This window comes from Ixodes scapularis, unplaced genomic scaffold, assembly GCF_016920785.2.
Source record: "Ixodes scapularis isolate PalLabHiFi unplaced genomic scaffold, ASM1692078v2 PGA_scaffold1__304_contigs__length_218370807, whole genome shotgun sequence".
NCBI classification, from domain to species: domain Eukaryota; kingdom Metazoa; phylum Arthropoda; class Arachnida; order Ixodida; family Ixodidae; genus Ixodes; species Ixodes scapularis.
In genome coordinates, this window is record NW_024609846.1 from 73144614 (window position 1) to 73157659 (window position 13046).

Here is a 13046-nt window from a genome sequence, read left to right on the forward strand (position 1 = left end):
GCAATCCCTCCCACGTTTGCGGTCCTCCTCGAAGACTTCCGTGCCCACCAGGCTGCGGATTGGGAGTGCGCTCAGCTGAGGGCGTACTGCGAGCAAGGGTGGCCTCGGAAACAGAGTCTGCCGGTCAGCATGGCTCAGTTTTGGGGCCATCGCGCTGAACTCAGTGTCGGCGACGACCTCCTCCTCTGCGGGGGACGTCTACTGGTGCCTGCTTCTCTGCGGAAACACGTCCTGTCCCTCATCCACGACGAACACCTGGGAGCGAACCGCTGCCGCGCCATCGCCAGAGAGGCTGTCTGGTGGCCGACCATGGGGAGCCAGATAAAGGCAATGGTGGAGAACTGTCCCAACTGCGCCACCACGCGGGTCCAGCGAGCAGAGCCACTGCTCCCTACAGTGACGCCTAGCCGCCCCTGGGAGAGAGTCGGTGTGGACATTTTTCATCACGAAGGTACAGACTACCTTCTCCTCGTAGATTACTACTCGAGATACCCAGAAGTGCTGTCCCTCCGCACGACGACATCTACGGCGGTGATCTTCATTATCAAAAGTGTCTTCACAAGACATGGTATCCCGAAGACACTTGTCAGCGATAATGGACCTCAGTTTTCATCAGCAGAGTTCCGTGCCTTCCCCCAGAGCTACGGCTTCTCCTACGTCACCAGCAGTCCCAGGTATCCCCAGTCCAACGGTGAAGTCGAGCGGATGGTGCGAACTGTCAAGGAACTTTTCAAGAAGTCTCCAGACTGGCCCTTGGCCCTCTTGTCCTACCGTAACGCACCGGGGGTGACTGAATACAGCCCCGCTCAGCTGCTCATGGGGCGCAGCCTCCGGACCCGCCTCCCATTCCCAACCGCCATGTTGGTTCCAGGATCACCTGTCGCGGCTGATTTCCACAGGCGTGACACTGCCCAACGACGTCGCCAGCGTCAGGATTTCAACCGCCGGCATGCTGTGCATGCTTTGCGTCCCTTGGGGGAGGGGGAGAGAGTGTGGATACGCGACACAGATTGTGCTGGCACAGTCCTTAGCGCAGCACAGCGTCCACGCTCCTACGTGGTCCAGACGGATGCAGGTGCCCTCGTCCGCAACCGAAGACATCTGGTACCGCAGCAGTCTCCAGCAACGGGTGGCTGCGACCTCAGCAGCTCTGGTCCAGGGCCGCAGGAATCCCAAGGGCCACCACGGTCTCCACTTCGCCCAGAGCCTGCGTGCGGCAGTCCCACTACCAGGGCAGCTAGTCCTCTACCAGTTGCATCGCCAGAAGGGTCCCCTGCTGCTCCCTCAAGACTGCTTGCGTCGGGTGTGTGCACTAGGTCTGGACGCTGCGTTAGGCCACCGGTGCGGCTGAACTTGTAGCGCACCATGTGGCTTAGGTCATTCATTACGTTCCTTGGGAGCAAAGTGTGGCTCTCGTTTGTTTTCCCTAAAGGGGGGATGTAGAGGGCGTGTAGGCGCAGTGAGCTACGGGGCACCCTTTAGGGTGTATGTAAAAAGGGTGTGCATGAATAAACGGGGGCTTTTTCCGTCCGAGCACTCGGAGCGTCAGCTGTGTCACTCTTTCCTCCGCGGCCCTCGGCTCTGGCCGTCACCTCGGCCACCTCGGCTCGAACCCGCCCACTACAAGTCCCATTCGGGGTCTCCCCTCTAACAAAGGAATCTCTTGCTTTTATAATGTTCACCCAAGGGCGAGTACGAGACGTCCGTCACGTAGGCCGCGTGGCCCGCATGCAGTTAGCAGTATCATGTGTAGCCGGAACGTGCCGCACCGTCGTTCGAATGAGGCGCTCGCGGCCCAGAGCTTGGGCGTCCCGACCGTAGTCCAGTTCCGAAGAACAGACGGAATGTGTTGTCGGCCGCATCCAGTATGGTAGGCCAAATCCGGAACGTGAGGCCGCGCACGTAGCACCTCCGAAAACTACACCAGCATTCCCCGGCCTGTGTGTGGTTGAGTTCATCGCAGTCACTCCTTGAGATTTGCGCCGTTGCTCGGTGCTGGGTCGATCCCAATATTCCGCTACCGGATGCTGCGTCTTGAGCAAGCGGCTTGAGCACGACGTGATGGCCTTGCCACCTCCAACCACGCGCTCCATCCGTGCCAGGAGCTCCGTACAGGCGCAGTTGAGCCCGACACTTCCTTCTGACTGTGATGCACACTACATTGGAATGCATCACATCACCACGAGCAGCTCAACGTTTTTGCGTCCGGGTGTAGACTATACCCCCGCTCCCGCGAACACAAGTCATGACAAAACTTCGAATACTCCGAATTGCCCACACCGCCTCTGCCCTCGGGCCCCTTCTGCGTTTCTTCGTTGGCTACCACCAGCCTCGACAGAGCATCCGCGTTCGCGTTTTTGACTCCTTTTTTTGTGCTCACTGGTCAGATTGAATCTCTGTAGCGCTAGAGCCCATCGAGTCAGCTTCGCGCTGTGCGGACTGCTGAGAGTCAGATATTTTAGTGGATTGTGGTCAGCACCACGCGGACCTGTGCACCGAAAAGCCAGACCTACAATTTATCCAATGCCCAGATGATTGCGTAGGCCTCCCTTTTTACCGTGGCCTAGCGAGCCCGGGTTGGACTGAGCTTCATGCTTAACAATGCAACCGGGCACTCCTTGCCCTGGTCATTGCGCTGTTCAAGAGACGCTCCGACAGCATATTCGGAGGCGTCGATGGCAAGGATATATTCACGATTGGGGTATTGGGCATGGAGCGATGCCGCGCGCTTGAGGCAGTCCCTTATGTTTTCAAATGCGTTCTGCGCCTTGGTATTCCAAGGCAGCTGTTGTGGTGTTCGCCTAATGGTCAGATTAGTGAGAGGTAACACTATGCGGGCGTACTCCGGAACGTACTGCCGGTGGTAATTGGCTAGCCCCAAGAAACTCCTGAGCTCCCTTTTGGCCTGCGGTGCAGGTATTTCCTAAACCGCCCTGACCTTCGCTAGGTCTACACTGTGTTTTCCGGAGCCCACAACATGCGCCTCAAACTCAACTTCTGGTTTCGCGAAACGACACGTGGCTCTATTCACTCTAAAGCCTGCGGCCGCAACTGCAGTGAGCACCATCTCTAGGCGCTGGAGGTGCTCCTCCCATGTCTTGGAGAATAAAGCGAGATCGTGAATATACGCGCACGCGTATTCCCTGTGGGGTGCAAGCACGCCATTGATAATTCTCTGGAGCGTGGCGGTCGCATTTCTTAGTCCCAAATGGGATTACCCTAGTAAAACATATAAAATAGCCCAACGAAAAACAAGGACAAGAAGTATACAGGACAGGCGCTAACTTTCAACTAGTTTTATTCTGGAAAATCGAACACATATATACACACGACAGGCAAAGCAGCACCACGTAAAATTTGATTAATTTTTCACCCGATTATTCAAAAACTGAAATTCATTACAATGAAGAACATTCAAAAACTGAAATTCATTACAATGAAGAACATTCAAAAACTGAAATTCATTACAATGAAGAACAATTCAAAAACTGAAATTTCACTCTGCTAAGCTCAGCCAGTTTCACCAACTTCGGCTGGCAACGAGGAGCAACGACTGCGGAGCCTGGGGAGGGTCTACTAAAGCCGCTTCAACGGTCTGGCCAGTTGGGGCTCGACATCGCTGCTGACGCCATGACGAAACCGCACTTGTTTATTCAGGTGCTGCTCCTGTCTGCTATCGTCCCATCGAAGCTTGCCGTGGATTACCCGACCGTGACCCGTGGTTCCACCGACGACGCACATCATCCAAGGTACATATACCTTGCATCATCTGTTCAAGGAGGATGACACCGTACAAATGCCGCACACGCCCACTCTGCTAAGCTCAGCCAGTTTCACCAACTTCGGCTGGCAACGAGGAGCAACGACTGCGGAGCCTGGGGAGGGTCTACTAAAGCCGCTTCAACGGTCTGGCCAGTTGGGGCTCGACATCGCTGCTGACGCCATGACGAAACCGCACTTGTTTATTCAGGTTAGTTACCTTAGGAATGCCAAATGTTTCCGCAGTAATGATTTGTGCCTTTTTTTAGTGTCGAGCCCCTACGACAATGTGTGCACTTCATGGAAGTATCTTTGTTACTGCTGTTTTCATTACTCATACATATCTTTAGTCTCCCGACTACTCTTAGCTTTGTCGGGTGACGTGGAATCTAACCCGGGCCCACTGACGGTCATTGAGCAACTAGAAAGCATTCTTGCAATAGTTCAGAGAATTGAGGCCTCACAGTCGGAGATTTTCGCAAAAGTCGCGTCCTTAGAAAGCGGACTGAAGGCAACAGACGCCACCGTCCAGCAACTATCTACCAGGTTATCTGCTGTGGAAACTAGTCTTGTTGCGACGAGCGCCACACCTGGGATTTCACCCGTTCTTAAGATGTCCGTCGAGCTAACCAACATCCAGAAACAGTGTGACGATAACGAAAACAGGCTTCGAAGATCGAATCTTTTATTTTTTGGCTGCCCAGATGACCAGGCGGAAACATGGAGCCAATTGGAAAGAAAAATTATCGATTTCTGCGCTAACAATCTAGGCGTACAGCTGGATCCCTCTAATCTAGAGAGATCGCACCGTCTGGGGAATTTTCAACCTGATAAACATAGGCCAATCATCGTCAAGTTTTCCCGGTTTAAAGACAAAGAGAGCATTTTGGCTGCCGGATTCAAAATGAAAGACACATTTTGCCGTCCGTGAGGATTTTTCTGAGGCCGTACGCTTTGCCCGCAGTAAGCTTTATGAGTATGGAAAGAGTCTAAATGTGCCGTTTAAAGTTCGTTTTAACAAACTGCACATCAATAACAAACGTTTCGTCTTTAACGTAGAGTCTCAGTCTGTAGTTGAGCTCGCATAACTAGGTACACGTAAAAAAAACAAAGCTTTGTCATCTTCCCCTCATACCGTAACGCGCGATAAAAATCAAACATTATCTGTCTTTTTCACAAATATCCGTAGCATCATTCCAAAACGTACCGCGCTGCATAGTGTTCTTGAGGACGATTCGTCTGACATAGTCATTCTCACGGAAACCTGGTTAAAACCTGATATTGAAGATAAAGAACTTTTCCCTGGACATCTATGCTATAACATTTTCCGGCACGACCGGCCCAGCAGGAGAGGCGGCGGTGTGCTAATCGCAATAAAAAAGAATATTTCCTCTTTTAACATTTGTTTAGTTAACCATGGTTTAGAATTTCTGTGTATATGCATTTCTACATCGTCCAGCAAAGTCATTCTTGGTGTATGTTATAGGCCACCGGACTGTGCTTCATCCTTTCATACAGAACTGTGCTCCGTACGTGCTTCTGGACATAAAAAATCGTTTCCCGAAAGCTGACATGCTCCTCTTTGGCGACTTTAATTTTCCTTCCATAGACTGGCCTAATCTATCACCAGGAAGCTCCACCGCATCAAAATTGTTACTAGATATGTGTCTCAACCTAAACTTCACACAGTTAGTTGATAAACCAACACGCTCTGACAACATCCTCGACTTGGTTTTAACTACGTCATCTGACCTTGTCAAATCCATTCACTACTGCGATGGGCTCAGTGATCACAAAGTACTGCACATCGACTTGTCACTTCCCGTTCTCATGAAGCATCAAATTTCCAAAATTATTCACGATTACAACAAAGCTGACTACGCATCAATTAACCATGAGTTGACCATTTTCTTCGATCATTTCATTTCTAATTTTTATTGTAGATCAGTAGAAGAAAATTGGGTGCTATTCAAGAGTAAAATAAATAATCTGGTACACATGTTTGTTCCAACCATTCATATACGCTCTGACACGACAAATCCTTGGTTTACAAAAACTCTGCTCTCATTAGGCAATAGGAAGAAAAGACTCTTCACAAAAGCCAAACGTACGAACACCCCCCAAGCCTGGGATGCTTACAATTCTGCCCTAAAAGCATACACCAGTAGTCTTCGACTCTCTAAAAAAAAATTCTTTTTTCACGACTTACCTAATATACTTCATAGTAACCCAAGGAAGTTCTGGAGCTTAATCTTGCCGAAAAGTAGCAACCCTGTCATCCATCTTAAAAACGCTAATGGCGACCCCATCCTGGAGAGCGACTGCCCTAGAGTCGTTATTGATTACTTTTCTTCAGTTTTTACAAACGAGTGCTTGGACAGCGTTCCCATATTCCCCGATCAACCCTACGAGCCTATGCCCCCTATCACTGTTACTTCTGCCGGAATAAAAAATCTAATTGATAAATTAAAACTTACATCATCTGCTGGTCCCGATAATATCAACTCTAAAATCCTAAAAAATACTAGCATAATTTCAAGCGAGTTTCTTAAATTCATCTTTACCCAATCACTTTCTGAATGCTGCCTTCCCTCTGACTGGAAGATGGCCAGGATAGTCCCAGTTTTTAAGCAGGGTAGTCGCTCTTCTGTGTCTAATTATCGCCCAATATCATTAACCTCCATCTCTTGCAAATTACTAGAGCATATACTTTACTCCCATATCATGTCTCACCTAGCAAGTAATTCTTTTTTCTTCAAGCAGCAGCACGGTTTTCAAAAGGGACTTTCCTGCGAGACTCAGCTTTGTGATTTTGTTAATGACCTACACACTAACCTTGAATGTCATACTCAGACTGACGCCGTTTTTCTTGATTTCTCAAAAGCCTTCGACCGTGTCCCTCATCAACGCCTACTCTTTAAGTTGTCATCTCTACACATTGACCCACTCACATTTTCATGGATACGTGACTTTCTTTCGTCCCGCGTGCAACTAACGTCAATTAATGACCAAGAATCATCCCTAACAAACGTGACTTCTGGTGTTCCGCAGGGGTCTGTTTTAGGGCCTCTGTTATTCTTAATATATATAAATGACCTCCCTAGCAATATTTCCTCTAAAATACGTCTATTTGCAGATGACTGCGTCGTCTATAACAAAGTAACATGTGTGCAAGATAACGACCAACTTCAAAGTGACTTATCTAAAATTAACAAATGGTGCGATGACTGGTTGATGTCGTTAAATAAATCTAAATGCAAACTAATTCGCTTCACTAGGAAAAAATCTGTACTGTCCTACCAATACTACCTGGACTCCGACTTAATTGAGAATGTTTCTATGTATAAATATCTTGGTGTAAGACTAACACCCGACCTCTCCTGGAATAATCACATTGAAGCCATTACTGCTGACTCATCAAGGACCCTTGGACTAATAAGACGTAACCTACGATCCGCACCTCCCCTGGTTCGAAAACTGGCGTACGACACGTACGTCAGACCTAAATTAGAATACGCCGCTACCATCTGGAATCCCCATCAAATTTACCTAATTAACAACCCCGAAGCAGTTCAAAACAGGGCTGCTCGTTTCATCCTGTCTACTTATGATCACTCATTTAGTGTTTCCGCCTTGAAAAGTCAACTATGTCCTCTTTGCAGCTCCGCAGGAAAGTCTCTCAGCTCTGCCTTCTTCATAAAATCTACTACCACATTCCAGTCCTTAAAAATGAGTTGCTATCACCCCCCGACCGAACATCTTCACGCCTTAACAACACATGTACGATCAAGCGTATTTCAGGCTCTACAAACGCATTCAATCGATCATTCCTCCCTCAGGCCATCAGCGACTGGAACAACCTCCCATCGTCCATTGTCACCATTGTGGATCCGATTAATTTTCTATCGTGTATTAAACTTCATTTATCGTCCTACTAGTGCTATGAGTTGTGTAACTTTGAGCAGACCTGAGTGTGTTGAGTGTGTTAAGTGTGTTTTAGTTTCCTTTTCTGTTTTTTCTTGTACTTGCGTTTCTCTGTTGTATAAAACTTGAATACCCCCCCCCCTTATGTAATGCCCTTCACGGGCCCTTAAGGTGTAAATAAATGAAATGAAATGAATTACAATGAAGAACACCCTCCACGCGTACTGAACATTACCCTCCACGCGTAAATTACCCTCCACGCGTACTGACCAAACGGTGTCCCGAATGCCGAGCTTGTGCCTGCTCATCCAGTGGTAGTTGCCAATATCCCCTTAACATATTAATCAAGGTTATATACTTCGCCTTTGCCACCTACAGCAGCAGCTCGGAGGGTAGACTCATCGGGAATGCGTCTGGTTTGGTGATGTTGTTGAGCTTACGATATTGGCAGCAAAGCCTCAGCCCCCCATCCCTTTGGCTTACTCATACGACTGGATAAGCGTGCGGGCTCTCAACGGGATATATCAAGTCCCACGCCAACAGCTCCTGTACATGCCGTCCGACTTCCTTTCGGAAAGCCATTGGTACTTATACGGATGAGCGGGTTGTCGCGCCGCGCCCTCCTTGATCTTAATTTTGTGCACGCCAACTGGGCACCTTCCACCACTGCTCTATCCGTGTACAGCGGATAGAAAAGTGGTGGCGACCAAAAACCCTGTTTCCAAGGCGTGCCAAGCGGTAAAACGTTGCACTTGCACCGACGGCGGCGGCTCGTTGTTCTCAGATTCCATTGATAGGTACCGATAGTATGTAGGGCGCAATAAGTGCTTTGCTTATTCAAGCAACCTGAAACTTTATCTCACACGCTGTTACTATCGTAATTCATAACCTCGTCCGGGACGGACTCCCTATTGCGGAGCGCCGAGTATAACGGACGAGAGTAGGAAAATTGAAAAAAAAAAGTGGAGAGTGTGGATCTTCGGACTAGTATTTTTGCTCCCGTATTTTCGATAAGCTAACACGCCCGCAGCAATTCATATATCATATTTTAGTGTATGGTTTTTCACGAAATATTCTATTCGCAGATAAGATTTATCTGCTAGGTATATCACTCCATTATAACAAGAAATAAAAAAGTAGATATAAATATTGCCCTCTCCGGGCTCCTTTATTTAAAATTATTGGGGATAGCAGCCAAATGAGCTCTCTTCAAATGTCTCCAGTTTCTGAAAAAAAAGCAAATATATAACTTGAGATCTTGGCTGAAAAAACACAGACTAGTCAACTCAGCATTTTTCAAGCTGCCAACTACGCCAACCAAACGTAATATATATATAATTAATTTTACTCTCTAGCACCGGTATGTGTAGCAAATAACATTAGTTATTCATATAACCTTATTTTCAATCTAAGTTAAAAAGTTTATTTTAAATGGAGTTCGTAAACTAAAGTCTTTATTTATGATTTAGATGTGCATTTTACCGTGTAGCCGATTCTTGCTTCTAGGTTTGTAACAACTTTACCCGATTCCAATATATAATTGATTGTTTGTTATCGACATAAGTGTTTTAAAGGGTTGCAGTTATTTCCACGTCATTCACATAGTATCGAAGTTTGGTAGTTTCGATGTAATATCAGAAAATAAGCACATTAATCTACTTATTTCAATAATATTATTGTTTTCTTTTTCTTTTTTGCACTGCTAGTCCCAACAGAAATAAGTTAATAAACAACACCTCCACCTAAATCCTAACAAAGGTTTCGTCTTTTTAACTTACACTTCTTCTTGCGGAGAAGGGTGGTGTAGTCTCCATAGGTGCCGAGACCGTAACCGTAGTTCAGGCCATAGCTGCCAAGACCGTGTCCGTAGCCGTAGTGGCCCACGCCGTATCCGAGGGTGCCGACTCCATAGCCGTACACACTAAAAATTTCAACACCCATGTTCGTGTTAAAAGGGTGTTTTTCCGAGCTCACACCCTTCCTACACCATTTTTACATGATTTTTGAATATTCAAGGGTGTACGGAAAGGCCTACACCCTTCGTACATCCTTTTTACACCCTACGGCTACCGAAATCGTGTTAAGAGGGTGTTGCGGTGGTACACCCATGATTTCCGAATCGTCGAACTCGGAAACCGCCGAATTGCAGACATAAGCGCCGACAGCAGAAGTCAAGAAGCAGCCTGCTCAATTTAGAGGATTTCGTGAAGTTCAAGTAAGCACAATGGGCAGCTGACATCCAAGCCAAGCCAACGCTCAAGTTGTTTTCAAGCCAGATGAATGCCGGCGTTGTGTACAAGCTCCTTGGTTGTTTACGTGCAAGCGACCACGAAAATATCATCGGTTACTCACGCACTTCTGCTCAGAATGGTGAGACCACATCGGTTCTATTATGATACATTCCGTCTCATCCTGAGATGTACTAAAGCGAAGGCTAGACGTGCGAGACGGTTCGGGCTCACAGCTTTACTGTGAGCCTGTACCGTAAAGGTCGGTTCCGACACTTGCGTTTGAGTGTGTTTGTCTGCGTTGCGTTTAGAACCGAAAACGAGTCACCGGCACATCTGTGCTTCGTATGAAGCGTGGATTCCAATTCAAAGAATCATCTTGGCACGCGATATAAGCAGCAGGGATGTCCTGGTTTCTCGCAGCCGCAACGCGGTCAAACGCAACTGTTTGAACCAGGCTTTACGTGGTTGTCCTGGGCTTGTCCCTCGCGCTTTATTCTTTCGATTTTAAGTATTCATTTTCAACTCGCTCGCTTTTACCAGTACTAGTAGATACTCAGGCTGCACGAGGGTTCGTGCAGTGCGACCATCTAGCGATGCTATGAGCTTGTGCTCGAGCCTTGGCTTTAATGCATCTTAGTGGGGAAGGCAATCATCGGGGATATATGACACACGATGATGCCAAGTCTGTTCACGGCGGACTCTCGTGCTGTTCTGATTGGAGGAGAAGGGGCGTGTAAAAAATTGGCAAATGGAACATGGTTAGCGACAGCGCAAATATATGTTGGAAAAAGTTCAGAACGTTAAAGTGCAGCAGCCTGAAACTTTGGAGTTAAGCAATTAGAGAATCATTTGAAGACATCTTTAGAGGTTCAGCCTTCTCTCCCCCCACACCAATATCGAAGGCTGCGAGGATATTGGTTCAGGCTAAGCCCTCTGTCTTTCAGTCAGCGAACTTGAGCCGTTCCACCTGACCTTGTTATTTCATAACAGATATGTTAGAAAATGGAATGCAGATTTTCTTTACACGGCCAAAACATAAAGTGTTATCAAATAATACCTGCCATATTCATATTCTACATTTACAGACCGGGGCTGCCCCGCCTGTGGAGGGTGAAGATGCGAGCAGCCTCGAAGCCCACCAACAGTGGCTGTGTGCTGAGAGCGAAAGCTGGTGCTTGACGAAGGCCAGATTGATCTTCGAAAGGATGCGACTGCCTGCAAATGGCTACATGTGTTGATATTGATGGGCATATAGACTGCAAAGAATGCTTATCCCTACCTGATGGATGCTAGGAGGGTATGCATTCCATATTTTTTTACTGATCTCTACAACAATTGCTAAATTGCGCTTCCCCCCTCCGTGATTGCGGCTGCCGGACAACCATCTTGGGACACGGAAAATTAACCTTTTGGAGCGTTGCAGAGGCTGGCCGGCAGCGTGCTGCAGACATGTTTTTTGCTCGTTTGTCGTCATTGGGAGCGTTAAAGTGGCCCTGCAATAACTTTTGGACTGGTTTTTAATTTGGACCGGACCTGAGCGCACTGAACGTAGTAATTTAAAGAAACTTTTCTCCAATTTCGCTTTATTTTAAAAGTTATAGGCAAATTAGACTTACAAAAACAAGCAAAAAATAACATCCTTCATGACGTCGTAGGTCCTGGTTTGAGTGGCCGTGAAGTAGTGAGCTCATCGAGCGCTCACGGCTGCCGCACTCAGTGTCGACGGCTCGAGAGGGTGCCACTAAAGCACGTGTTGACTAGGCTGTATGAAGTGGGCGGCCAGGGCAGCTCGCATTGCATTTGCCGCGCGATTAAAGACTAATTCGGCATAACACTTCATTGGCCACAAACGACGGTAAACACGGGGTAAAGATCAGTTCAGAACGGGAGCCACTTCGCGCTGCCATACCGCCAAAGGGTCAAATCGCCAGCCAAGCCCGCGCCGAAAGCCTTGGGAACGCTCGGAACCGGTCGGATCCTCGAGCCAGTATACGACCGCAGCGCCACCGCGTACATTCGGGACCTTTCTAAGCCCATTGTTCGTCGGAGCCTCATCCCACTACGCCTTTCTAGTACAGTAAAACCTCGTTATAACAAAACGGGATATAACAAAGCAATCATAATTCCCCTTGCTTGCTAATAGTGGGAAGAAATGGACATTGGCTATAACAAACTAATGGTTATAACGAAATAATTACGACCGCTCCTTCAACTTTGTTATAACGAGGTTTTACTGTATGCGCCGTTTTTTTCACCGCTTGGTGGCGGGTTTGTCGACGGGTCTTTTCTTGTTTCCGTACTTTATAAACTGCATTTGTTTCTTTTCTGATCTAAAATACTGAACAAAAACTACTTTCATACATAATTGAAACGGTTCGCGACACATATTTTGTATCGACTAAAAAAAAAGCTTTTAGCGGCTCTGACCAGTAGTAAGCCCAGGACCAAAGACGTCACATATTCCGCGCTTTCGGCAACGCGGGTCGCCCTCGTAGGTGGAGGAGGTTTCCGTGTCGTCCGGTTAAAATATGACTCACTGATATTTAGTTCTTCTCTCCGTGCCCGCTGGCTTACCCGAACCCAAAGAGACGTGGAAACCGCAAAAGAGGTAGACGCTTAAGTATGATTGCAGCTCCCCTTTAAGTCCACACTCCTTTACCCCTACTCTGACGCTCCGAGTTTCATACTCCAGGCACAGCAACTAAACGGCGCATGGCGTACAGGAGCGCGACACACCGAATCTATTGACAAGCCGCACAAGCTCCTTCCCACCGCACGGTTATGACGAACCTGGCATCCCGTGGATACGGGTGGGAGAAGCCAAAATTATTTCGGTGGTAAATTAATTAAAGCCAGTGTAGAGCGGCAGGGTACAAAGTAAAAGAGACGGCGACGTTATGAAGTTTCTACGAACGTTTAAGTATTTCTTAGAGGTTTGGAGACTCGCTTCGAGCACGTGCGGGGAAAGGCACCTTGGCTGATCTATTTATTGACCGTGCAAGCTGTTTATATTTGAATTAAAGACAACATTCTTGAACTTGTTTGACGACGCACGAAACCCTCACACTTGCCAGATATTTCGTGGTTCCATATTGCAGCGAGACGGAATGCGATGGAAGCTGTTGATGTGCT

The 13046-nt window shown here is 47.6% G+C and overlaps 1 protein-coding gene across 1 annotated transcript; it reads left to right on the forward strand.

Moving 5' to 3' along the window:
* Positions 1 to 705: 705 nt before the first annotated feature.
* On the forward strand, positions 706 to 1359 carry LOC121048049. Its single transcript, XM_040503895.2, has one exon. The coding sequence runs from the start codon at positions 706 to 708 to the stop codon at positions 1357 to 1359; it is 654 nt and encodes a 217-aa protein (XP_040359829.1).
* Positions 1360 to 13046: the final 11687 nt, after the last annotated feature.